Source organism: Heteronotia binoei, chromosome 2, assembly GCF_032191835.1.
Source record: "Heteronotia binoei isolate CCM8104 ecotype False Entrance Well chromosome 2, APGP_CSIRO_Hbin_v1, whole genome shotgun sequence".
NCBI lineage: Eukaryota > Metazoa > Chordata > Lepidosauria > Squamata > Gekkonidae > Heteronotia > Heteronotia binoei.
The window spans coordinates 17,581,146-17,607,478 of NC_083224.1; the positions used below are offsets into that span (position 1 = coordinate 17,581,146).

Consider the following 26,333-nt stretch of genomic DNA (forward strand, 5'->3'; position numbering starts at 1 on the left):
GGGAGTGGAGGGGGCGGGAGAGAGAGGCGGGGAAGGTCCCTCCCAGGAAGGCCTTCCAGCCTCCGAAGGGAGGACTTTGCACCCCGCCCCGTGTTTGCAGGAGGGGGGAGGCGCCTTGAGATCTTTCCCAGACGGGATGTTCTTCTATGCAGGTGGGAGTTGCCCTTTGTGAGCCCCTTGGGAGCGGGGGTGGTCCCAGGGCTTGCAAGGCGGTCTGCAAGGGGGGGGGGGCAAGTCAGCCTCCTCCCTGCATCCCGCCCTGCTAAAAGGTGGAAAGAATTTAGCAGGGAAGGATTGCTTGTTGTTGCATGTTTTTAAAGTGCCTTGTATCTTTTGCACTCTTTTATGGTGGGTATTTTATCTGTTCCGAGGCACCCATTGCGGGGAGAGGGAGCAGGAGATCGACTGGGTTGAAGAAAGAGCTACCGTGGGGGGTACTCATTCCTGCTGGCTGGCTGCCCCAAATGCCACACGTTAGCGCTCCCCCACCTGCAGTTCCGGGGGGGGGGGGAAAGGAGTGTATTTTATCTATTTGCATTAGTTATACAACAAAGTTTAAGACCGGTGGTACCTTTAGGACACACAATGTTTTGTTCAACGTATAAGCTTTTGTGTGCAAGAACGCTTCTTCAGACTAGTCCACGTTTTTGCATTTTGTAAGATAGGAAATGCCAGTCTGTAACTGCGAGTTTCTTCTTAAGGCTGTTGGGAGTTCCACTCCATGCGGCTTAATGTGGTGCCTTCCACGAAGACAGATTGAATAAAACTGTTTTGCTCTTAAAGGTGCCGCAAGACTCACCTAAATCTACATTAATTATAGTGCACCATATAATGGGACAATGCAATCAATAGGATGGTACATTCAGTAAAGAATTCCAGAACCAACCAGGAATCTGAAAAACAGTGTTGAAGGAAAGCAGTACGCTTAACATGACCCAATAAATGATGCAAAATTACACAGCCAGATAAAACCTACAGTAATTTAGACCCAGCGATATAGACTCCAATAATTCATCCAAGTGACGTTCTGAAGCCTTTTGAGCAGTGCTTCCATATTGCTTGAGTAGAAAAGCCTCTTCAATAATTCAGTCTTGCTTAGTTTGCAGAAAGCCGGGAGTGTGGGAGCCTTCATAACCATCTCAGGTCCACCAGCTTGGTGTAGTGGTTTAGGAGAAGTGAACTGTAATGGTTAAGCCCTTTCCAGTCACTTTGTCCTGAGCTCCAGTTTACCTCAGATGTACCCACTAGATAGACTGATCCCCAGAAATAGATACCTAAGCTCAAAAGATCCACAACAGATTTTTTTTTCAATGCAAGTTTTTTATTACTTAACTTTCTTCACTGTTTGTAAACAAAAAGGCATTTCCTTCAGTGTTTGTAAACAAAGTCTTTAAAAGCACTCCTATACTATAGCATTTTTTTTAACCCAACAGATCAACTTCTTGAGGTAGATTCCTTTTTTTTTGTCAACAGGTTCGTTATTTGTGTCACTGACTTAAGGCAGCCAATCCCATTTCTACAAGCTTCATGTGAATTTAAGCATCCATCGTTATACAAAAACACAGTATGATCTGGTGAGTGAGTCAGCAAGGAAGCCTGGAGACTTTTCCCTTGAACACAATCTATCATGGCCCACAATGCTTCTAAGCTCCATTCAGGACAGTAAGGAATTCTGTCAGTTTTTGAATCACATAAAGGAGGTTTAAATGGAGAGCCAGTTTGGTGTAGTGGTTAAGTGTGCAGACTCTTATCTGGGAGAACCGGGTTTGATTCCCCACTCCTCCACTTGCACCTGCTAGCATGGTCTTGGGTCAGCTGTAGCTCTGGCAGAGGTTGTCCTTGAAAGGGCAGCTGCTGGGAGAGCCCTCTCCAGCCCCACCCACCTCACAGGCTGTCTGTTGTGGGGGAGGAAGGGAAAGGAGATTGTAGGCCGCTCTCTGTCCTTGAAAGGGCAGCTGCTGTGAGAGCCCTCTCCAGCCCCACCCAACTCACAGGGTGTCTGTTTTGGGGAGGGAAAGTAAAGGAGATTGTAGGCCGTTCTGAGACTCTTCAGAGTGGAGGGCAGGATATAAATCCAATATCTTCATCTACCTCACAGGGTGTCTGTTGTGGGGGGGGGGGGAGATTGTGAGCCGCTCTGAGACTCTTCGGAGTGGAGGGCGGGATATAAATCCAATATCTTCATCTACCTCACAGGGTGTCTGTTGTGGGGGAGGAAGGTAAAGGAGATTGTGAGCCACTCTGATACTCTTTAGAGTGGAGGGCGGGATATAAATCCAATATCATCATCTTCCAATATCTTCTTAAATCCAGCCAACAAAACTTTGAATGCTTCAGCAGGATACTGCATAAGATTAGGAGGGATTTGATGTAACCTGTTCGTGGGCAACTTTTTTGTTGCTCCATACTCAACAAATAGAACCATAATCAGGAGAGGATTAAATTCCTTAACAGAAAGGAGTTTTGCTCTGTACCATGAGCCATCAATGTGTACTGTGCAAGGCAAGGCATCTCATTTCGAATCAGTTAACAGGGACAGGACTCAATGTTTTGATTCCACCAAGTCAAGGCTTCCTTGAGAGTTTTGCAGTCTGATTCCAAGCCGTTCCTACTGTCCTCTCTGTCAGCCTGCTGGATGGAATTCTCTGGCTGATCAAGACAAATGTATACCTCATTTGGCAACACAATGTGTGTTACTTGAACTTGGAAGAGTGCTCCAAGAATAGGCAAAGGCGGGAAAGTGTATGGAGGAAGATGAGGGGTGTCTATTTCAGGCAACAGCAATTCCTCGTAACTAATTTCACAGTTTTCTTCCAAAGGCTCCTCGCTGCGTTCTGCTATATTCAGTTTGGGTATATCACCGTCTTCCTCTTCAGCGATGCAATGTTTGTGGTATGCCATGAAGGAAGAAAGTGACATCCCCCTAGAAGATAGAAGATGAAGAAGATATTGGATTTATATCCCACCCTCCACTCCGAAGAGTCTCAGAGCAGCTCACAATCTCCTTTACCTTCCTCCCCCACAACAGTCACCCTGTAAGGTGGGTGTGGCTGGAGAGGGCTCTCACAGCAGCTGCCCTTTCAAGGACAACCTCTGCCAGGGCTATGGCTGACCCAAGGCCATGCTAGCAGGTGCAAGTGGAGGAGTGGGGAATCAAACCCGGTTCTCCCAGATAAGAGTCCGCACACATAACCACTACACCAAACCGGCTCTCCAGCCCCACCCTAAAGAACAGCTTGACAGATATATTTCCCCATGGCTAATCTGATAGTTTCTCAATATGTATCGACACAAATCTCTTTGTAAGTAGTTCTTGGAGGAGCTCAACTGCATCCTGCTGCCAAGTACTTCCGACTGGTTTAGTTTTATGGTGCTGACAAGGTATGGAGAAAGGAGGTATATCAGCATACAAAACAGTTGGATAGAGATGACACTGAGGTATCTTTTCAATGTAACCAACGTCTAAGTATCATACCCTGATAGTGCCACTGCCAACTTCTGTAACTTCACCCCGATACCACAAAGTATCTGGACCTCATAAGAACATAAGAGAAGCCATGTTGGATCAGGCCAATGGCCCATCCAGTCCAACACTCTGTGTCACACAGTGGCCAAAAAAAAATTATACACACACACACACTGTGGCTAATAGCCGCTGATGGATCTCTGCTCCATATTTTTATCCAATCCCTTCTTGAAGCTGGCTATGCTTGCAGCCGCCACCACCTCCTGTGGCAGTGAATTCCACATGTTAATCACCCTTTGGGTGAAGAAGTACTTCCTTTTATACGTTTTAACCTGACTGCTCAGCAATTTCATCGAATGCCCATGAGTTCTTGTATTGTGAGAAAGGGAGAAAAGGACTTCTTTCTCTACTTTCTCCATCCCATGCATTATCTTGTAAACTTCTATCATGTCACCCGCAGGTAGGGTGGCCAGACCGTCCCAGGAGCCCGGGAATGTCCCGGTTCTGGCCCCCTATTCCTGCCTCCCGGGCTGGCTATACCGGGACCATTTAGAGGTCCCGGTTTAGCCAGCCCCGGAGGCGGTGGGCCGCGGGCGCCGGCGGGGAAGGCGGCGAGGGAGGGAGGGAGCGTCCCTGCGCACGCGCAGGGACGCTCCCTCCCTCCCTCGCCGCCTTCCCCGCCGGCGCGCGGGGCCCGGCGGCGGTGGCGGAGGCCTCTCCGCGGCCTCCGCTGGTCGCTGGAATAATAATAATAATATTTTATTTTTATATCCCGCCCTCCCCGCCGAGGCGGGCTCAGGGCGGCTGACAGGCATGGGAATCCCATGAATCATAAAACAACATAAACAATTTTAAATATCAGTTACAGTAAAAATTATTTAAAAGTTAAATATATAATAAAATAGGTGCTAAATGCTGTAGTCGTGATATCTACAAGATGACTAGTTGTCCATTCATCAAATTAGTCGGGTTCCATCTCAAAGGCCAGCTGAAAGAGACATGTTTTGCAAGCCCTGCGGAACTGGTTCAAGTCCCGCAGGGCTCGCACCATCTCCGGAAGGTCGTTCCACCAGCGAGGGGCTATCACCGAGAAGGCCTGCTCCCTAGTGGCCCTCAGCCTGGCTTCTCTTGGCCCAGGGATTGTCAGTAAGTTCTGTGAGCTGGATCTCAGTGCTCTCTGGGGCACATATGGGGAGAGGCGGTCCTTTAGGTAGGCAGGTCCTCGGCCATATAGGGCTTTAAAGGTGATAACCAGCACCTTATAGCGAACACGGTAGACAACCGGCAGCCAATGTAGATCCCGCAGCCCAGGCCGTGCAGTTTCCCACCGTGGTAGTCCCTCCAGCAGCCTGGCCGCCGCGTTCTGGACTACCTGAAGCCTCCGTGTTCGGTATAAGGGCAGCCCCATGTAGAGGGCATTGCAGTAGTCTAATCTCGAAGTGACCGTTGCGTGGATCACAGTTGCTAGGTCGGTGCGTTCCAGGAAGGGGGCCAACTGCCTCGCTCTCCTAAGATGAAAGAAGGCGGATCTAGCAGTGGCAGCTACTTGGGCCTCCATTGATAAAGAGGATTCCAGTAGCACTCCCAGGCTCTTGACTTTGCGCACTGGTACCAGTGGCGCACCGTCAAAGGCCGGTAAGGTGATCTCCCCTCCCGGCCCGCCGCGGCCCACGCAAAGGACCTCAGTCTTCGCCGGATTCAGCTTCAGCCCGCTCAGCCTGAGCCAGTCAGCCACGGCTTGTAATGCCCGGTCCAAGTTTGTTGGGACATCACCAGTCCGGCCGTCCATCAGTAGATAAAGCTGGGTGTCATCTGCGTATTGATGACAGCCCAGCCCATACCTCCGTGCAATCTGGGCAAGGGGGCGCATAAAGATGTTAAACAACATCGGGGAGAGAACTGCTCCCTGAGGCACTCCACAATGAAGTGGGTGCCTCTGCGACAGCTCCCCCCCGATTGCCACCCTTTGTCCCCGACCGTCAAGAAAGGAGGAGAGCCACTATAAGGCTAGCCCCCGAATTCCTGCGTCGGCGAGGCGGCGGGTCAGCAGCTGATGGTCGACCATATCGAACGCAGCCGATAGGTCTAGCAACAGCAATACCGCCGAGCCGCCTCGATCCAGTTGTCGTCGGAGGTCATCCATGAGGGCGACCAGGACTGCTTCTGTCCCATGACCCGGGCGGAAGCCGGACTGGCATGGATCTAAGACGGAAGCGTCCTCCAGAAATTCCTGTAACTGCATCGCCACTGCCCTCTCGATAATCTTGCCCAAAAAGGGCAGATTTGAGACCGGCCGGTAGTGTGCCAATTCGGCCGGGTCTGATGACGGTTTTTTCAAGAGAGGGCGGACCAATGCCTTTTTCAGGGGTGTTGGAAAAACACCTTCTGAAAGGGATCGATTTATAATATCCCATATAGGATATCTTAATTCCTCCTGGCAGGCCTTGATTAGCCAGGAGGGGCATGGGTCCAGGTCACAAGTCGTGGATCGTGCAGTGCCAAGAATTCTGTCGACTTCCTCCAAGCTGAGCGGGTCGAAGCAATCCAGAGTTAAATCCGAAGACACGCATTGGGCTTCGAGTCCACTTACTGCCTCTAAATTGGCGGGGCAGTCCTGGCGGAGCAATTGGACCTTATCCGCAAAGTATTTCGCAAAGGCCTCGCAGCCTATCTCCAATTCCTTAGCTTTTGAATTGCCGTGAGGCAGTGTAGTCAGGTTCCGAATTATTCTAAATAATTGGGCTGGGCGCGAATTTGCAGATGGAATCTTAGCCGCAAAGTATGTTTTCTTTGCGGCCTTGATTGCCATTTCATAGGACTTCATAAACTTCCTATAGGATGTTCTAATCGCCTCGTCACGGGTACGCCGCCATTGCCTCTCTAGCCGTCTAAGGCCTTGTTTCAACTGGCGTAATTCCGGGGAATACCACGGAGCCAGCTTAGTCCGAGGTCGCAGAGGGCGCCGAGGTGCGATCTCCTCAATGGCCCTAGAGAGCCGGCTATTCCAAGTCTCAATCAGGCCATCGAGGGAGTCGCCAGAGGGCCAGGGATCCCGCAGAGCCATCTGGAACCGTTCCGGGTCCATTTGGCTCCGCGGGCGAGCCATAATCGGCTCTTCGCCTAAACAGGTTTGGGGGGGCATACTTACACGGGCCTTGAGAGCGAAGTGATCCGACCATGGCACTACCTCTGCAGTTATATCGCTCACTGTAATCCCGGCCGCGAAGATCAGGTCTAACATGTGTCCTGCCTGGTGAGTGGGGGTTACAACAAATTGAGAGAGTCCCAGTGTCGCCATGGAAGACACTAGGTCCGTCGCCTGACTGGAGGACGGGTCATCAGCATGGACGTTGAAGTCACCCAGGATTATCAGCCTTGGGTGCTCCAGCGCCCAGCCTGTCGCCGCCTCGAGCAGGGACGGTAAGGCGTTGGCCGGTGCGTTAGGCGTACGGTACACCAGCCAAATCGCCTCCCGTGCAAATAATGCCACTCCTCCCCCCCGCCCGCTAGTCCGCGATTGGTGGAAGACTGAGTAACCTGGGGGAGCGGCTTGCGAGAGGGCTACTGTATCACCCTCCCGGGTCCAGGTCTCGGTCACGCAAGCCAGGTCCATATTCTGCTCGAGCATGAACTCTCGGAGAATTGAGGTCTTATTGTTAATGGACCTGGCTTTGCATAGCACCAATGACGGAGGCGGGTTACACCTGGCCCTACTACCTGTCACCCTTGGGATGGGCCACAGATTGGAGGAGGGCCGAGCACCGACTCTGGAGGGCCTCCAGCGACCAGCGGAGGCCGCGGAGAGGCCGCGGAGCAGCCGGCGCTGGTCCCTGGAGGCCTCCGGGGTCCAGCGCCGGCAGCGGACAGGCCTCCACGGGTCCCTGGAGGCCCGCGGAGGCCGCGGACAGGCCGGCGCTGGTCCCTGGAGGCCTCCGGGGTCCAGCGCCGGCAGCGGACAGGCCTCCACGGGTCCCTGGGAGGCCCGCGGAGGCCGCGGACAGGCCGGCCCTGGTCCCTGGAGGCCTCCGGGGTCCAGCGCCGGCAGCGGACAGGCCTCCACGGGTCCCTGGGAGGCCCGCGGAGGCCGCGGACAGGCCGACGCTGGTCCCTGGAGGCCTCCGGGGTCCAGCGCCGGCAGCGGACAGGCCTCCACGGGTCCCTGGGAGGCCCGCGGAGGCCGCGGACAGGCCGGCGCTGGTCCCTGGGAGGCCCGCGGAGGCCGCGGACAGGCCGGCGCTGGTCCCTGGAGGCCTCCGGGGTCCAGCGCCGGCAGCGGACAGGCCTCCACGGGTCCCTGGGAGGCCCGCGGAGGCCGCGGACAGGCCGGCGCTGGTCCCTGGAGGTTTCCGGGGTCCAGCGCCGGCAGCGGACAGGCCTCCACGGGTCCCTGGAGGCCCGCGGAGGCCGCGGACAGGCCGGCGCTGGTCCCTGGAGGCCTCCGGGGTCCAGCGCCGGCCTCTCCGCCACCTTCCCGGCCTCCGCAGCCGCCGCCAGCAGCCCGGAGGAGAGGCCGCCACCACCCTGGATCAAGGTAAGCCAAAAGCGGGGGGGGGGGGGGCGGCTGGCGGGGGGGGCGGCTGGCCTTCCTTCTTTCCTTCCCTCCCTCCTTCCTTCCTTTCTTCCTTCCTTCCCTCCCTCCCTCCTCCCTTCCTTCCTTTCTTCCTTCCCTCCCTCCTCCCTCCCTTCCTTCCCTCCCTCCCTCCTCCTTCCTTCCTTCCTTCCTTCCTTCCTTCCTTCCTTCCTTCCTTCCTTCCTTCCTTCCTTCCTTCCCTCCCTCCTCCCTTCCTTACCTCCCTCCTCACTTCCTTCCTTCCCTCCCTTCCTTCCCTCCCTCCTCCTTCCTTCCTTCCTTCCCTCCTTCCTTCCTTCCTTCCTTCCTTCCTTCCTTCCTTCCTTCCTTCCTTCCTTCCTTCCTTCCTTCCTTCCTTCCTTCCCTCCCTCCTCCCTTCCTTCCCTCCCTCCTCACTTCCTTCCTTCCTTCCCTCCCTCCCTCCTCCCTTCCTTCCTTTCTTCCTTCCCTCCCTCCCTTCCCTCCCTCCTCCCTTCCTTCCTTCCTTCCTTCCTTCCTTCCTTCCTTCCTTCCTTCCCTCCCTTCCTTCCTTCCCTCCCTCCCTCCTCCCTTCCTGACTGAATGGGCCACTGGCCTGATCCAACAGGGCTTCTCTTATGTGACACAGTGTGTTGGACTGGATGGGCCACTGGCCTGATCCAACAGGGCTTCTCTTATGTTGTTATGTGACACAGTGTGTTGGACTGGATGGGCCACTTGCCTGATCCAACAGGGCTTCTCTTATGTTGTTATGTGACACAGTGTGTTGGACTGGATGGGCCACTGGCCTGATCCAACAGGGCTTCTCTTATGTTCTTATGTGACAATACTGACTTTGGTGGACCCAAGCACTGATTCAGTGTAAGGGAGCTTTGTGTTTGTGACTGGAGTGGACAATACTGACTTTGGTGGACCCAAGCACTGATTCAGTGTAAGGGAGCTTTGTGTTTGTGACTGGAGTAGACAATACTGACTTTGGTGGACCCAAGCACTGATTCAGTGTAAGGGAGCTTTGTGTTTGTGTCTTCTGGTGCAATTTTGTTCTCAGATCCTGTATTTACTTCATCAGTATATGGGATAAGGCACTTTCTCAACTGTGCTGCATAATGCAGCCTATTTATTTTGTCCTGTTTGCTCTGTTGGCTCTATCTGCGCCACCTTCATCACTTTTGGGGTGGGGATCCCCCAGTGGGGTGGTCTCGCGACTCCCTCCGCCTGCTGTTTCTGATAGCCCTGTGCCCCCTCTTTCATTTGATATGTGTCCCGTGCGGATGCCACCCTCCCGCCGGGAGATGCCGCAAAATGAGCCCCCTTGAGGCTTATGGCGGCAGGGCTCGGGGGAAGCGAGCTAGACTGCTGTTCTTTTGAGGGGTCATAGAGTGTTTCGAGCCCGTCCCTGTGGCATCGGTCCCATCGTTGTGGGGCCCAGGGGGCCGGCGCAGCGGCACGCTGAAGCAGCCTGTCGGTCACTTCCGGGTTCCTGTCCTGCATCTCGACCTGTGTTATTAGTGACAGGCTGCTTCGGTGGGCCGCTGCGCCGGCCCCCTGGGTCCCACAACGATGGGACCGATGCCACAGGGACGGGCTCGAAACACTCTATAACCCCTCAAAAGAACAGCAGTCTAGCTCGCTTCCCCCGAGCCCTGCCGCCATAAGCCTCAAGGGGGCTCATTTTGCGGCATCTCCTGGCGGGAGGGTGGCACCCACACGGGACACACATCAAATGAAAGAGGGGGCGCAGGGCTATCAGAAACAGCCGGCAGAGGGAGTCGCGAGACCACCCCACTGGGGGATCCACACCCCGAAAGTGATGAAGGTGGCGCAGATAGAGCCAACAGAGCAAACAGGACAAAATAAATAGGCTGCATTATGCAGCACAGTTGAGAAAGTGCCTTATCCCATATACTGATGAAGTATATACAGCAGGGGTCCTCAACCTACGGCCCGCGGGCCAGATGCGGCCCGCTGAGGACGTTTATGCGGCCCGCCGGGTTATGGCAAAATCAGACCGGAAGTGACGTTCGACCCAAACTTGTGTTAGCAACGCACACTTCCGGCACTGGGCTGAGGCAGCGGAGACAGAGTGTGAGGTGATACCGAGGTGAGGTGAGTTCCTAGGCCAGGGTGTGTGGTGTGGGGAAGGGAGAGAGATGCAGAAGACAGAGAACTGACGGCCCACGGCCTTGTACAGTAACGGCAGTCCGGCCCTCCAACAGTCTGAGGGACAGTGAACTGGCCCCCTATTTAAAAAGTTTGAGGACCCCTGATATACAGGATTTGAGAACAAAATTGTTTCCGGCGGTGATATTTGGGGGATTTTTGGGGACGTCACAGGAAGTGCTGTGAAGTCACTTCCTGTTTCCGGCAGTGGCATTTGGGGGAAATGATGTCATTCGGGGGAAGTGATGTCACAGGAAGTGATGTCACTTCCCGTTTCTGGCAGGTGACGTGGGGGAAATGATGTCACAGGAAGTGGTGTCACTTCCTGTTTCCGGCGGTGGCATGACGTCACTGGAAGCGCCGTCACCGGAAGTGACGTCACTTCCTGTTTCCGGCAGTGGCATTTGGGGGAAATGATGTCATTCGGGGGAAGCGATGTCACAGGAAGTGATGTCACTTCCCGTTTCCGGCAGGTGACGCGGGGAAATGATGTCACAGGAAGTGGTGTCACTTCCTGTTTCCGGCGGTGGCATGACGTCACCGGAAGTGACGTCACCGGAAGTTAATGCTTCAGAATGGCCAAAGTCTATAAAGAATACTTGCATCATTGCGACATCATTGCCAGTTTGGTGTAGTGGTTAAGTGTGCGGACTCTTATCTGGGAGAACCGGGTTTGATTCCCCACTCCTCCACTTGCACCTGCTAGCATGGCCTTGGGTCAGCCGTAGCTCTGGCAGAGGTTGTCCTTGAAAGGGCAGCTGCTGTGAAAGTCCTCTCAGCCCCACCCACCTCACAGGGTGTCTGTTGTGGGGGAGGAAGGGAAAGGAGATTGTGAGCTGCTCTGAGACTCTTCGGAGTGGAGGGCGGGATATAAATCCAATATCTTCATCTACCTCACAGGGTGTCTGTTGTGGGGGAGGAAGGTAAAGGAGATTGTGAGCCGCTCTGAGACTCTTCGGAGTGGAGGGCGGGATATAAATCCAATGTCTTCATCTACCTCACAGGGTGTCTGTTGTGGGGGAGGAAGGTAAAGGAGATTGTGAGCCGCTCTGAGACTCTTCGGAGTGGAGGGCAGGATATAAATCCAATATCTTCTTCATCTTCTTCTTCTTCATCACAGATTTTGTATTTTGTTGGACCACAGGGTTTCCCTTCCTTTGTTTTCTGCTTTGGAATTAGTTCAATAACTTTTGCCTGGCACCATGCTCCATGCTCTTTACTTTTAACAAAGACTCTTGCACCTAATTCCAAGATGTCTGTAGGAGATGTATTCTTACTTTTACAGAACTGCTTTAATATTTTTTTCCAAATGAACTAACATTTTCTTTTGTGAAAGCATCCGAACGTAGAAGTGACAAGGATTTATTACACAACTGACAAGAACTAATTCTGGAGAGTCTGCTTTCACTCCAAACGGAAGCAGCCGCTTTTGGAAAAGCTTCCTGTGATGTGCATCTTCAGGATATTCTGTGGAACTAGTACCTGGAGAATCTTCAATTATTTCTTCAATTATGACATCTGGAGCACATACTGTCTGGGGCAAAGCAGCAAGATACTTCGGAGTTGGTAATTGAGCCATCTGCTGGATCTGAGCATGACTGCCATCAAGCTGACATCATTCTGCAAAATTTGGATTGTTTTCTTCAACCAATGGATCATGTTTTGTCTTTCCTCTAAATAAAGTGCCACTTTAGCAGCCTTGTTCCATACTGCTTGGTTTTATGGAACCATCTCCACAGTGGCATAACAGATCAGTTTTATCAAGAAGAATTTCCCCTATATTTTCCAACTGAGAGGTACTCTTATCACCATCTATGTAAAACCTTGGAAGTGTTCTTTTCTTCAAATGATCCAGTTTTGAAACTTCATCCTCAATGGTCATTTTTAAATTGTAAAGAACCTGACGTAAACTATGACAACTTTTGAAAGGACTCTTTGCTTTCAACGCTCTTGCTACCTTTATGGCTCCCATCTAAGCTGCTTTTCTTCTCTATAATAAACAATTGAACTTTATGTACATCAGTTACATAGCTGCTGGTGTTCAGTACCAACGCTGTCTGTAATTTCCTTTTCCTTGAATTTAATGCAGCAATGAAGTCTGTAAATGTGGTATCAGTAATACTTGCCGTCTTGCCTTCTTCTTGCTTTGCTTCAGTGACCAATTGTTCAAGTATCTCCTCCGCAGTCTTTAAATGTTCAAGGTTATTTATAGCTATTTCCAAAGCTCTGTCTGTTTCTTGAGAAGTTCTGCGGTCCATGTTAATTAGAGACACTTCCCACATTAATCTGCTAACAAGCCCCCTGTTGGGAATCTGCTTTCTCTTCTCACTGATGTTTTGATAATGATTCCTGTTAGATTTTTGCACACTCCCAAAATGAACTTTTTGTTCAACAATATCTACAGTTGGTTTTGAAACTGAACCGCAGCTTTCACTGACACTGCTGGAGTTTTGAAATTCCACACCCGCCGAAACTTCTGCCAGAGTCCGTGGAATCTGCACTTCACGTATCCCGGCAACAGGTCTTTTAATTTATTTATTTATTTTGTTCGATTTATATCCCGCCCTACCCCACCAAAGCGGGCTCAGGGCGGCTTACAACACAGAATGCTAACAGTAGATCAGTTTAAAATACATTAATAATTTATACAGTAAAATACATAAAAATACATAAAACACACATCAATATACTATGCTACCTCTTCCTTAAGTTGGTTCTTCAGTATTCCAGTATTCAAATATTCTGATGTTCATACGTTTGGATATTCAGGCATCCAGGTATCGGTCAGTTGTATGCCAACCGGAAGAGGGCTGTTTTACAGGCTCTGCGGAACTGTTCAAGATTCCACAGGGCCCTCACCTCCTCCGGGAGCTGGTTCCACCAACAGGGGGCTGCAATCGAAAAGGCCCTGTCTCTGGTCGCTTTCAGACGGGCCTCCTTTGGCCCAGGGATTATAAGGAGGTTCTGAGACCCTGATCTCAGCACTCTCTGGGGAACATGTGGGGAGAGACGGTCCCTAAGGTAGGCAGGTCCCAGGCCATAAAGGTAAGTACTGGTGGTTTTCTTGCCTGAAGGACCTAAGAGGTATATCTTTAAAAGCTTGATATATAATATACCACAGTGACATTGATCCTCAGCAACAAACTACAAGGACTCTCCTTCTGATCCACTGGGGTAATACTTACGTGATTCTTCACCAGGGACAGTGATGTACAGTAACTCTGTTTTCTTTTCTTCCTGCCCTTTTGATCTTTCCCTCACCCTCTCCACAGCCAAGTGAATGAGAGTGCATTTCCGGAGTCAGAGGCAAGAGAAAGGAGATGGAAGAGAAGGACTCCGAAGGCCTTGGAACTGGGAAGATATCAAAGAAAGGTCCCCATCCCCTCCAAGCAGGGAGTGGTGCTGAATTCTGGGAAAGAGCCATGCCAGAGAACTTTGTTCAAGACCCTGTGACCGCAGATGTTCACAGCCGATGCTTCCGGCAGTTCAGTTACCAGGAGGCTGATGGGCCCCGAGAGGTTTGCAGCCGGCTCCACGGACTTTGTAAGGACTGGCTGGAGCCAGAGAGGCGCACCAAGAAGGAGATGGTGGACCTGGTGATCCTGGAGCAGTTCCTGGCCATCCTGCCACAGGAAGTGCAGGGCTGGGTGAGAGGATGCGGGCCAGAGACCAGTTCCCAGGCAGTGGCCCTGGCCGAAGGTTTCCTCCTGAGTGAGGCAGAGGAGAAGAGGCAGGCACAGCAGGTGAGGGGCTTTCAGTCACTCCACTCAAGCAATGAGCTTCTCCTGCCAGCTATTACTGTGTGGGTCAAGCCACTTCCAATGTGGCAACCCTAGGAACGTCCTCTCTTTAACAGCCTTGCTCAGGTCTTGCAGACTGAGGGCCTTCGTGGCTTCCTTGACTGAGTCAGTCCATCCTGTGTTTGGCCTTCCTCTTTTCCTGCTCCCTTGAGCTTTCCTTAGAACTTTTGTTTATCCCAGTGACTCCTGTCTTTTCATAATGTCACCAAATACCTCATTTGAGTCATTTCAGCTTCTAGGGGGAGCTGAGTCTTGATTTGATCTAGAACCCATTTATTTGTCCATTTGGCAGTCCATGGTATCTGTAGAAACGTCTCTCCTCCAATACCACAAAGAATCCACTTTCTTCCTGTCAGTTTTCTTCCTTGTCCAACTCTCACACCCACACAAAGTAATGGGGAATACTGTGGCACAAATTAACTTGCTCCAGTGACACATCCTTACACTGAAGAGAATCTTTTCTAGCTCCTTCACAGCTCCCTTTCCCAGTCTCAGTTTCCTGGTTTCTTCTTTGCAGTCTCCCTTTTGGTTGATAAAATCAAGGAAGAAAAAAATCTTGAACAATTTCAATTTCTTCATCAACTTTAAATTTCTGTTATCCTCCACTAGTAATAATTTTTGTCTTCCTGTGTTCAGCTGTAAGCTTACTTCAGCATTTTCTGCTTTACCCTTCCTCAGTAAAGTCTTCACTACTTCCTGCCAATAATGTGGTTGTCAAGAGTGCCTCTTGCCATGAATTGGTGGAGGAAACAGTTATGCTTGTATATCACCTGCAATAACCTTTGGGTCCTGCTTGACTGCTATTGCTGTGGTCTCACCTGCTGACCTGTTTTGTCTGCAACATATCATGTATCCATTTCCACACTGAGAACTAGTCACAGAGGGCCTCCATGGTCAGCTGAGTTATCCAGCTTACAGAGACTCTCATGGTTTCGTTTCTGCTTGATTAGGGGGGCTTGGATTGCTTATGGGGGGGATGCGATTGGTAGATTTTGGCCCTTTAGCTTTGAAACCATGTAACGGATGGACTCAATGTATAGCTGTATGGGCAGGGGCCGTGGGCTTCAGTTTCAACAAGACCTGCTTGCCTGTAACGTATTTACTTATTCAATAAACACCTTTCTGAGATGATTGGTGAAGAACGTGCAGGACCTGACAGTGGTGCCATCTCCATATCTCAGACTATTGATGTTCCTTCTGCCCTTTTTCACTCCACCTTCATCTACATTTAATGCAGCTTTCCTTATGATGTGTTCTGCATGAAGATTGAAGAGACGGGAAGATAAAATACATCCCAGTCTGGCACCCTTGCCAGTTGGAAACCCTTCTGCTTTTTCATAATCTGTCCTGCCAGTGGCCTCTTGCCCAGAGTTCAAGTTTCGCATTAGAACTATTGGATGTTGTGGCACACCCTTTTCTTTTAAAAACAACCATAGCTTTTCTTGATCCTCACAGTCAAAAACGTTGATTGAATCTATGAATCACAAGCTGCTTTTATTTTGAAATTCTCTCCTATGCTCCATTAACTCCCATAGGTTTGCAGTATGATCTCAAGTGTCTCTTCCTTTTGTGATTCATAGCTTAAATCAATGTACTTCCCAGACGGGAGCATTTTACAATGCGTGTAATGGGCCAACGGTTGCTACAATCTTTGGCGTCTCCATTTCTTCAACTGGAATGTAAAGTAAATGTTTCCAGTCTGTGGACCATTATTTTATTTTCCATCTTTGTGAGCATATTCCTGCTAAGATGTTGACAGACTCCCTTTCTGTGGCTTGAAATAGCTCTACTGATATTCTGTCTCCTGGTGATTTGTTTCTCCAAATTGTTCTCAGTGCAGCTTTACTTCCTAAAACCCAACCCTGGTTCTTCTCCTTGTGGTTAAAGCAGGTCTGGCGGTTGGGTCAGGGATGAGGAGTCTGGGAATGGGTCTCTTCAGCCTGTTCCGTTCCTTCTCTTGCTCCTCTCCCTTGCTGTTGTTCCAGATGTGGGGAGGATCCGTGAAGGTGGAAGCAAAGTTCTCTGAGGCAGAAGGAGCTCCATCAGAGGGAGGTCAGAGGGCGCAGACCCAGGAGCATGCTCAAGATGCCCCGTCAAGTGGTAAGGGGGCCTCCTGCCCACAGGGGATCAGGGCATGTAATGAAGTTGTTGGGCAGAAGGTTCAGCTCAGGAGAAAAGGGAAATACTTCTGCAGACTATGTAGGATGGAGTTCTTGCAAATAGTGCCATAGGATGTTATGATGGCCACTCCACTTTAAGAGGGTGCATACAGATTTTTGGAGAGCAATTCCATTCGTATTTACATCAATAGAAATATGCATAGCTCACCTTCCTTCCATTAGAAAGATTCAAGGTGGCTCAAAAAAGAAAAGGAAGCCAAATCTGGATGCCGCTAAAAGTGAAGGTGAATACATGGAACCTCCATGTTCCCCTGAGCAGCGTGGCCCAGACTCCCCAATGTCCTCAGATCTCAGAAGCTAAGAATGGTCAGCCCTGGTTACTTTTTTGGATTGGGAGACCACCAAAGAAGTTCAGGGTTGCTGTGCAGAGGCAGACAATGGCCTACCACCTCTGAACTTCTCTTGCCTTGAAAAACTGTGGCAGGATTTCTTTTGGGTTGGCCCTCTTTATGAAATAGGCAACAAGCAATTCAGCACCATTAAGCATTCATATAGCTAACAGCTTCAGCTGAGAATGTAGGTCATTAAAACTGGGTGAAAGGTAAGGGCTATTTGAGGACAGGAAAAGCCTTATATGGTATGAGCAGAGAATGAATAGAGAAAAGATAACTGAGCATCTGCAAGATGCAGCTGGTAGTTCTGGAATGTAGTTGACGTATATGATAAGATAAGATGATGATGAAATAGAGATAAGTGATAAAACTTGCAGGGGGGGGGGAGCCTTTATAAACCTTCGGATTTTGAGCAGAGAGGAGAGCTTGTATGAGAGACATGAGGTCTCTATGCTGATCAAGCCCTGAAGTTAAGAAGCCTTTGTTGATGTCAGCCTGATCTGACTAGGGACAGGAGACTGTCTCTACGCTGGTCATGCCAAACAAATGGGACTTAAGACTTTGAATGAGAAAATGTAGACTAACGGGGTGTTATTCTAATAGGCTTAGACTTTTCATAGAGCGCTTGACTATAGAATTGTGCTTAACTATGGAAACTGTGGACTTTTAATAGAGTGCTTGACTATAGAATTGTGCTTAACTATGCTTGACTATAAGAGCTCCGTGGCGCAGAGTGGTAAAGCTGCAGTACTGCAGTCGGAGCCCTCTGCACACGAGTCCGACCTGAATTCGATCCCAGCAGAAGCTGGTTCAGGTAGCCAGCTCCAGGTTGACTCAGCCTTCCATCCTTCCGAGGTCGGTAAAATGAGTTCCCAGCTTGCTGGGGGGAAAGTGTCGATGACTGGGGAAGGCAATGGCAAACCACCCCGTAAAAAGTCTGCCATGAAAACATTGTGAAAGCGACTGGTGCTTGCACAGGGGACTACCTTTATCCATGAGTCATCTGTGACTTGACAGCGCTTTAGACACACACACACAACTCTCATCCTGTTCTGGGGCAGCAGATCTCAGGATACCCATTGCCAGAGGCCAGTCATTTGGGCTTTGTTCTAGCTTAAAGAATTTCAAGGGCATCTGGGTGGCAACGCTCAGAAAGAGGATACTGGATTAGGGATTGCAGGCCATGGCGTAGTCCCCCTGTGAGGTTTGCGGGTGGAGGATGGGCTGGACATGGGGTCATTTTCATGTTTCTTTCAGCCAAATGCCTGAATGTTAAGTTAGACTATCAGCAAACGCTCTGGAAACACATTGTCAGCACCCTAAAGTTTTAGTTGATGTGCTAAAATCAGATGGGTTTAGGACTGGATATGATGGCTATGTGTCATGTCACATGGTTTCTAGTCACCTGCTTTCCTCCTGGCAGTCCAGATTCCACGATGGGTAAGAAGGCTCAGGAGGCGGGAGGATGTCATGCTTGGGCTTTTGGTCTGATCTAGCAGGGATACTGAAGCAATTGGAGTTCCAGGGCTCACAGGGCGCATTTCAAGCCTCACAAAAGTCTGAAATGTGTTTGCAGTATTTATAACCCCCCAAAGTTTGTGGGTACCTGAGGCTTGTCTTTCACCTCTCCCGCAGTTTACTAAATGTTCTTGAGTGTCAAGAAGTCAAGGTTTCACAAGTTGGGAATTGGGATGTGTAAACAAGATTGAGACAAGCCAACAAAATAGGAAGTGGAGGCTAAAATTCTTCCTTCCCATTTTGTCTCCCTTGCAGGCAGTGAAGAGACATTATCGAGCCGTTTTCTTTGCAGAGAAATGGAAACACCTCAACCTCGACCTCCGATCCAGGTAGGGAGGAATGAATGGAAGATAGTTAATGACCCAGCTTCTTTCTCAGGGAAACTTTTGCTCCTGCTCCCTGAGGTAGAGAGGCTCTGAACAGCCCAGCCTTTACACATACTGAGCTCTACGTCCTGCACCCTCACAAACCACCCGTCGAGAGTGTCAAGTCTCCGCCCGGCATGATCTGTGATGAAGGAATCTGCTTCTTCTTTCAGTCTCTGTTTTCCTTTGAGGAGGTGGCCGTGTATTTCACCGTGGCAGAGTGGGGCCTGCTGGATCCGAGCCAAAAAGCCCTCTACAGGGAAGTCATGCGGGAGAACTATGGGAGCGTGGCTTTTCTGGGTAAGGATCTTTCATAGATGCTAAAGGTGTGAATTGCTGCCAATGGGATGATGAATGAATCAACAGGAATGTATGTTTGTGAGGCCAGTGCAGCTAATTGGCCACCCCTGGGTGCCTGGAGAAGTTGGGGTGGCCATGAAAGTGATGTTCAGCAGGGCGAGGTAGATACAAGCCACCCCACTGATCTATGGGTAACTGAGGCCAGTGTTGTGGCTTCTGCAGGGCCTGCAAAACTGAACTGTTTCAACAGGCCTTTAACATCTAAGCTGGGAGAGGACTGCCACCCCACATCGCTTAAGAGCTACGGTTACTCTAAGATAACCATCAGGATAGAAGAGCCCGCCTATATTGAAATATACAGCACCATAGAATGTTTTTAAATTGTAATTGTATTTTATTGATTTTAAATTATAATCCATAGAAGAATCATAGAGTTGGAAGGGACCCCTTAGGTTCATCTAGTCCAACCCCCTGCACAATGCAGGAAACTCACAAACACTAAATTCACAGGATCTTCATTGCTGTCTGAATAGAATTGATTGTTAGCCACCCTGAGTCCACTTGCGGAGAGGGCGGGTTAGAAATTCAAAGCAATAAATAAATATCACCCGAGCCAGAGAGGATGTCTTAACCTAAGGCCAAGTTGGGTCTCAGAAAGACTCTGGAAGGAGCCAGATCCTGATTTCTCAGTGGTCAGCCTTTACAACATTCCCTTCCCCCAATGGGATTTTGGCCATCCACTCTGACTGTAATCTGGAAAAGATCCCTCCCCTGGTTAGCCTTGTCAGCTTTGATCTAGATCATGGTTTGGTCCTTCCAGAAGAAATTTCCCTCTTCCTTAGACTTCTTTCCTTCCTCATGTAAAAACAATCCATCCCCCCCACCCTTTCTCTGTCTAAGATGCCAAGAATGTAAGAGATCCTATGCCGGAGACTGACCAAAGCCTTGCATCTGAAGAATGCCAGCACAGTTTCTCCAGAACATCTGAAAAGACTGTTTCATTCCCAAACGAATTGGCAGCGAGTGGGTATCTTTCACAGTTATGTAATGAAAATCAGCAAGGAATCCCCATGGGACCTTTCCTCTTCACTTCTAAGCAACTCTTGGTTGGGTAGAATTCCCAGGTCTGCTGAGTGAAGTGAGAGAGAGAGGGGAGCGGCCTTTGGGGCCTGGAATCTGGAGGCTCAGAAGCTCCTTCTGGGGCTGAGCTCACGTGGCTGTGGAGTGGCTGAACTGTCCTTAAATACTGGACATTCCAGGGAATGGGGGCTTAGATAAGAACAACCCTGCTAGATGAGGCCAAAGGCACATCAGCCCTTTCCTTCATTCTTCACATGGATGCCTTCAGGCATCTTCCTATTCCTTGGAGATGGGTCTGTGTGCTTCGTAGGAGCTGTTCTACCTTGCAGGGGTGTTCTGCAGCTGTCAAGAGTCACTCCATTTTGTTTCATTCCAGTTTGTTCCTCTTGCCATATGTATCTAATTCATACAATGCTATGCTTGTGCTTGCTATGGGTGGCATGTCTGGGAACTGGCTAGCTAATACGCAACCAAAGTCGAGAACTGGAGGAGATGCAACCCAAGAACTGATAACGCCACCAGGGGTGATGAGAGCTTAATAGAAACCCCGCGCAAATCCCCACTTTAGCTTGGCGTGCTTTGGCTTGAATTATAATGGTCAGGGCAAAGGTTTATAAGCACTAGGAACTGGTGGGAAGGCCAGTTCCGACAACGCGTGTGTATGCACATGATGCTGGATTAAAGATCTTGAACTCTGCTTGTCTTATTCTTGTCAGCAGCAAGTAGTCCCACCAGTTAACACTGCAACTCAGTGGCTTAAGCCAAACCACACAACAATCTATGTGGTTATGAAGTGGACCAGTCCTCACCCCAAGAGGATGGAATCGTGTGCTATTGGAGAGATTCAATAGCCCAGTAAACAGAGAGACAAGTTCTCAGGTGAAGCAGAGTTGGTTGAGCCACAGCAGGACAGAGAAAGTGCCACAGCAACCTCCCATCTCCCCAAGAGGCAAGCGACCAACTCCTTCCCACCCCCTTGAGGCAGGAAAGCTTCTGCCACAGAAAAACAGACACAGAAAAGCCAGGTATACTTGTCCACTCAGCATGCTCCACTGCCCATTTTTCTCCAAAACCAGCCGGCACCATCGCCCCCGTCCCAAAGGAAGAGGGTTGAAACCATGACAACCCTGTGCTGCTCTAAGGGTCTGACAAACTAGCTTCTCTACATTTAAAATACATCACCCTGGTCATGTTGAACATGCATTGCATATCTGTATGTCCGGTGCGCGTTACTGGTATTTTCCTGTGTGTTACAGGTATTTTTGGAAGATAGAACAGACTCTTCTGAGGTTTTGTCTGCACTTTTTGTTACTTTGTGTTCTTCTAGGATGGGCTACCAGAGGCTCTTCCTCCACTCTTAACAAGTTAATGACCTTGAGGTCCCATAAGCCAGTCTTCCGGCTATCTCTTGCTGACAATAAGAGAGACAAGCTGACTTGGTGCTTCTAGGAAAGGCAGAAATGCCTGAGTGATTTAGAAATTGCTGGGCATTAGACTATAGGCTCAGCTAAGATGTAGAACAGGGGTGGCCAACGGTAGCTCTCCAGATGTTTTTTCCTTGCAACTCCTATCAGCCCCAGCCATTGGCCATGCTGGCTGGGGCTGATGGAAGTTGTAGGCAAAAAACATCTGGAGAGCTACCGTTGGCCACCCCTGATGTAGAGAATGGTCCAGAAATAGCAAGAGAATGCTCCTGACCTTGAGAAAGGTGGCCCTACACTACAGGACTGGTTGTCTCATTGGTCATTACCTGCCCTCCCCAACAACTGGCACCTTTTCAAAAAATAATAAAAGTTCCCCTCTGCACTGTGGGGTTCACTTGATTAGATCCACAGATAATGTGTACTTGGGGGAGGCTGGAAAGCAGCTTCTCCTGGCTCTCTTCACAACTGGAAGGAAACTCTCAGTGCAGTTGCAGGAGTGGATTTCATGAGAACTTCTTGTATTTCATCGTCAAAAGCAGAGTCAAAAAAGCTGCACAGCAAGTCAAATGGGGGCAGCGGGGGAATCATTCTTTCCACCTTCTCCCTTAAAAGACATATGTGGAGAGGAGGGATGGTCAGAATATTAAAACAGCTCTATGTAAGGTCCAGGCAGGGATAAGGTGTGACCAGCAGCTCAATTTGGTAGAAAAGAAGATCTTATAAAAGAAATGCAGACCCAGGAGTGAGGGGTGTCTGACTGGTGGCTGGGCTTTTTGCATGGGTGCTGATTGAAACTCTCTTTATTTTAACAGCAGATGTAGAGGAGACAGCTGGGGAATTCCAGTTCTCTTTGGAAATAGTCAAGAATGGAGATGCCAAAGAAAACTTTGGAGATGGACCACAGAGGCAGGAGGAAAGCCATGCAGGTAAGAGGAGGGATAAGCCCATTCCCTGCTATAGAGGAGTCCTCCCTAAAACCCCAGTTCATTAAGAAAGCTCAGTCAACCAAAGAAGGAACAAAGGCCTTCGTGTAAATGAGAGAATCCACTGCAGGGAAATGAAAGTGTGGCCTTTGCAAAGACCATCAGTCAGAGAATGAATCTCATTTCGCACATGCTAATTTCCATAAGAGAGCAATTGTATAATAACTTGAAGAACAGAAATAGCTTCCATCATAAAACAACCCTTACTTCAAATCAAATAAGTCACGCAGATGGGGGGGCCGTAAAAATGGTAAGAGTCCCAACCAAGCATCTCTGTTGCAGGAAGCTTAATGTACTTTCAAAGTGTATACTTCAGTTGTACGCTTCACTGTAAAACAGGAGGACGACACCAAGGTATTAGGAGCCTGGATGAAATTTTAGGAGCACATCAGACCTCCTTGTGTGGATACTAACAGGAGATCTCTTTATTCCAGTAGGAACTGAGCAGAGGAAAGAGGAGGATGAAGAACTGCATCTTGTATCACCAGATTTCCAAAATGAAGATGTGAGAAGAAACATCAGGATACAAAGCAGGTCTCAGAGGCAGAAAGTCAGAAACTGGGTGAAAAAGACAGATAAATCTGTTCCTTGCCAAGGGGGGGATTTCCAAGAAGTAATTCACAGCTTGGAGGAAACTTACAAGTGCATGGAGTGTGGAATGAACTTCTCAGATCAAATGCAATATAATATACATTCTTCAAAGCACAGTATAATGAAGGCATGTAAATGCTTTCAGTGTGGAAAGTACTTCAGATACAAGTCACAACTCCTTGTACACCAAATGATCCACAGAGCGGAGAAACATTTTGAACACTCAGTGTGTGGGAAGAAATTCAGTCAAAGCTGCATTCTTCAACAGCATCAGAGAACACACACAGGGGAGAAGCCTTTTGAATGCTCAGAGTGTGAGAAGAGATTCAGTCAAAATGGTGCTCTTCAATGGCATCGAAGAAGCCACACAGGGAAGAAGCCTTTTGAATGCTCAGACTGTAGGAAGAGATTCAGTTATAGTAGCCATCTTCAAAGTCATCTAAGAACCCACACAGGGGAGAAGCCTTTTGAATGCTCAGAGTGTGGGAAGAGATTCAGTGACAGTGGCAATCTTCAAAGTCATCTAAGAACCCACACAGGGGAGAAGCCTTTTGAATGCTCAGAGTGTGGGAAGAGATTCAGTCAAAATGGTGCTCTTCAACGGCATCGAAGAACCCACACAGGGGAGAAGCCTTTTGAATGCACAGAGTGTGGGAAGAGATTCAGTCAAAATGGTGCTCTTCAAAGTCATCTAAGAACCCACACAGGGGAGAAGCCTTTTGAATGCTCAGACTGTGGGAAGAAGTTCAGTCACAGTGGCCCTCTTCAAAGTCATCTAAGAACCCACACAGGGGAAAAGCCTTTTGAATGCTCAGAGTGCAGGAAGAGATTCAGTCAAAATCGTGCTCTTCAAAATCATCTAAGAACCCACACAGGGGAGAAGCCTTTTGAATGCTCAGAGTGCAGGAAGAGATTCATTAAGAGTGACAGTCTTCAGAGTCATCTACGAACCCACACAGGGGAGAAGCCTTTTGAATGCTCCAAATGTGGGAAGAGATTCAGTCATAACACCAATCTTCAAAGACATCTAAGAACCCACACAGGGGAGAAGCCTTTTGAATGCTCAGACTGTGGGAAGAGGTTTAGTCACAGTGGCCATCTTCAAAGTCATCTAAGAACTCACACAGGGGAGAAACCTTTTGAATGCTCAGAGTGTGGGAAGAGATTCAGCTGGAGTGGTGCTCTTCAAAGTCATTTAAGAACCCACACAGGGGAGAAGCCTTTTGAATGCTCAGAGTGTGGGAAGACATTCAGTCAAAATGGTGCTCTTCAAAGTCATTTAAGAACCCACACAGGGGAGAAGCCTTTTGAATGCTCAGAGTGCAGGAAGAGATTCAGTAGGAGTGGCAGTCTTCAGAGTCATCTACGAACCCACACTGGAGAGAAGCCTTTTGAATGCTTAGAGTGTGGGAAGAGATTCGGTGAAAGAAGCACTCTTCGAAAGCATCAAAGAATCCACACAGGGGAGAAGCCTTTTGAATGCTCAGATTGTGGGAAGAGATTCAATCAGAGTAGCCATCTTCAGCTTCATCAAAGAACTCACACAGGGGAGAAGCCTTTTTAATTCTCAGAGTGTGGGAAGGGATTCAGGCACAGTCTTCAACAGCATGAAGGAATCCACAGAGGGCAGAAAGTTTTGGAATTTAAAGAGATTCAGCCAGTGTGATTGTCTTCAACAACATCTAAGAACCCACACAAGGGGGGAAAAAACCAGATTGCTTATCTGTAACTGATTATCTTTGAGTAGTCACGTGCAGTCACTCACTTGGGTTCTGACTGAGCCCTGGGTTGAATCTGACCTCAGAGAACTCCAATAGCTAGCACCAGTGGGTTTTGGGTTTGTTTTTTGGTGGGCCTTTTCCTCTGCTCTGAGGAGCAGGCAGCTTCTGAGCATGGCTGGAGCTGAGGAGAAAGCCCCACCCCCTCTCAGTTTCTTCCAGCTGCAATTAGGAAGGCCATTAGCAGGCATGTGGATGGAGATGCCAGCAGTAAGTAAGGCTGTGTAGGTCGTTTGTGACTGCACAGGTGACCATTCGAAGATTGTCAGTTACATGTAAGCGACCTTTTTATCTTCTTCAAGGTCCCTGCGCAATCCTACACTCGGGTGATTAGCGAGCTGAAATACTTGGATGGAGAGTACTGGCGTATTACGAAAAACTCAGAAGCACAAACCTCTCGGCCAGTTACTGCAAAAATATATGTATTTAAAAAATGAATATTAAAGGGCTGTATATCTTAATTGTTCAATTTTCTTACAAAACCATTCACACATGAGCTGTACACAGAGAGCCTCAAAATTCTCTCTGCAGATTTGCTCATAACAGGTGAGAAGTAATTTCTTTTCCTCTTGCACGTCTAGGGTCTTGCAAATTCAATCTAGTCATCCGGAAAAAAGAAGCGCGTGGGATAGCCGGCAAAACCAAGCCGTTTCCCCACAGGGCTTCATCAGGCATGTTATTTTGGGAATGTCAATAAATAACAACACTCTACAAAGCAATTCTATACAAGTGAGCAAGGTAAATGCAGTTTATAGCTTCATACAGTCAGAAACTCCCACCGAGTCTTGCAACAAGGCTGGCATCTTCAGATCGCTGAGACTCTCATAATCTAAATGGAACTAATTGTCAACAGCTGTGTCATGCCATCGTAATTCATTAAAATATATATATACATAACAAGAATAAATAGAAAGGCTGCATGTAATGCAAATTCATATTGTGCACTCCAGATTACTAACCACTCACTCTAATATATATACTTTTACACTTTGCAGACTCATACCCAGTTTGCATTTTAAAACTGCCAGTCCCCAATGACTTCTGACTACGCTTGTGGAGAGAGTGGGATAGACTGGTTGCCAATAGCATACCGGGTTCGTTTCAAGGTGTTGGTTCTCACCTTTAAGGCCCTATATGGCCAGGGGCCTGCATACCTGAGGGACTGCCTTTCCCCACATGCTCCCCGGAGAACTTCGGACTGGTTTGCAAAATCTACTTACAATTCCCGGCCCTAAGGAGGCCAGGCTCACGACAACTAGAGCCAGAGCCTTCTCTGTAGTGGCCCCACACTGGTGGAATGAGTTGCTGGAAGAGGTCAGAGCCCTGTGAGAGCTCATACAGTTCTGCAGGGTCTGTAAGATGGCACTCTTCCACCAGGCATTTGAAAACTAGACTGCTGGCCACTACAGTTCTAGGCAACGTACGAACCATCTTCTTTACCTCTCCTTTACCTTCCTCCTTCATAGCAAACTCCCTGTGGGTAGGTGGGGTTGAGAGAGCTCTCCTTGTCTTTCAAGGACAACGCTGCAAAAGCTATGGCTGACCCAAGGTCATTCCAGTAGCTCCAAGTGGAGGAGTGGGGAATCAAACCCAGTTCTCCCAGATAAGAGACCACGCACTTAACCATTACTTCAAACAATATGCTGTGGCTAATAACCACTAATGGACCTCTGCTCCATATGCTTATCCAGCCCCCCCTTGAAGCATATGGAGCAGAGGTCCACCAGTGGCTATTAGCCACAGTGTATTGTTGGAGCTCTCTGTCTGGGGCAGTGATGCTCTGTATTCTTGGTGTTTGGGGGGAGGG

At 49.2% G+C, this 26,333-nt stretch overlaps 1 protein-coding gene and 3 pseudogenes across 2 annotated transcripts; 1 reads left to right on the plus strand and 3 right to left on the minus strand.

Annotated features, from left to right (window-relative positions):
* Positions 1 to 24,987, plus strand: LOC132566002 (zinc finger protein 883-like). 2 transcript variants are annotated; one of them, XM_060230635.1, is made up of 7 exons: positions 1 to 152; positions 15,961 to 16,075; positions 18,261 to 18,334; positions 18,544 to 18,670; positions 19,571 to 19,693; positions 21,987 to 22,100; positions 22,592 to 24,987. In XM_060230635.1, exons 1-7 carry the CDS (start codon positions 147 to 149, stop codon positions 24,310 to 24,312), a joined length of 2,280 nt encoding a protein of 759 aa, XP_060086618.1. In that variant the 5' UTR covers positions 1 to 146; the 3' UTR covers positions 24,313 to 24,987. The 2 variants fall into 2 exon arrangements, with proteins under 2 accessions (XP_060086618.1, XP_060086619.1); XM_060230636.1 differs by lacking the exon at positions 19,571 to 19,693.
* Positions 2,288 to 2,920, minus strand: LOC132567781 (RING finger protein 17-like; annotated as a pseudogene).
* Positions 3,366 to 11,784, minus strand: LOC132567782 (RING finger protein 17-like; annotated as a pseudogene).
* LOC132565992 (RING finger protein 17-like) lies at positions 11,860 to 12,563 on the minus strand (annotated as a pseudogene).
* Positions 24,988 to 26,333: the final 1,346 nt, after the last annotated feature.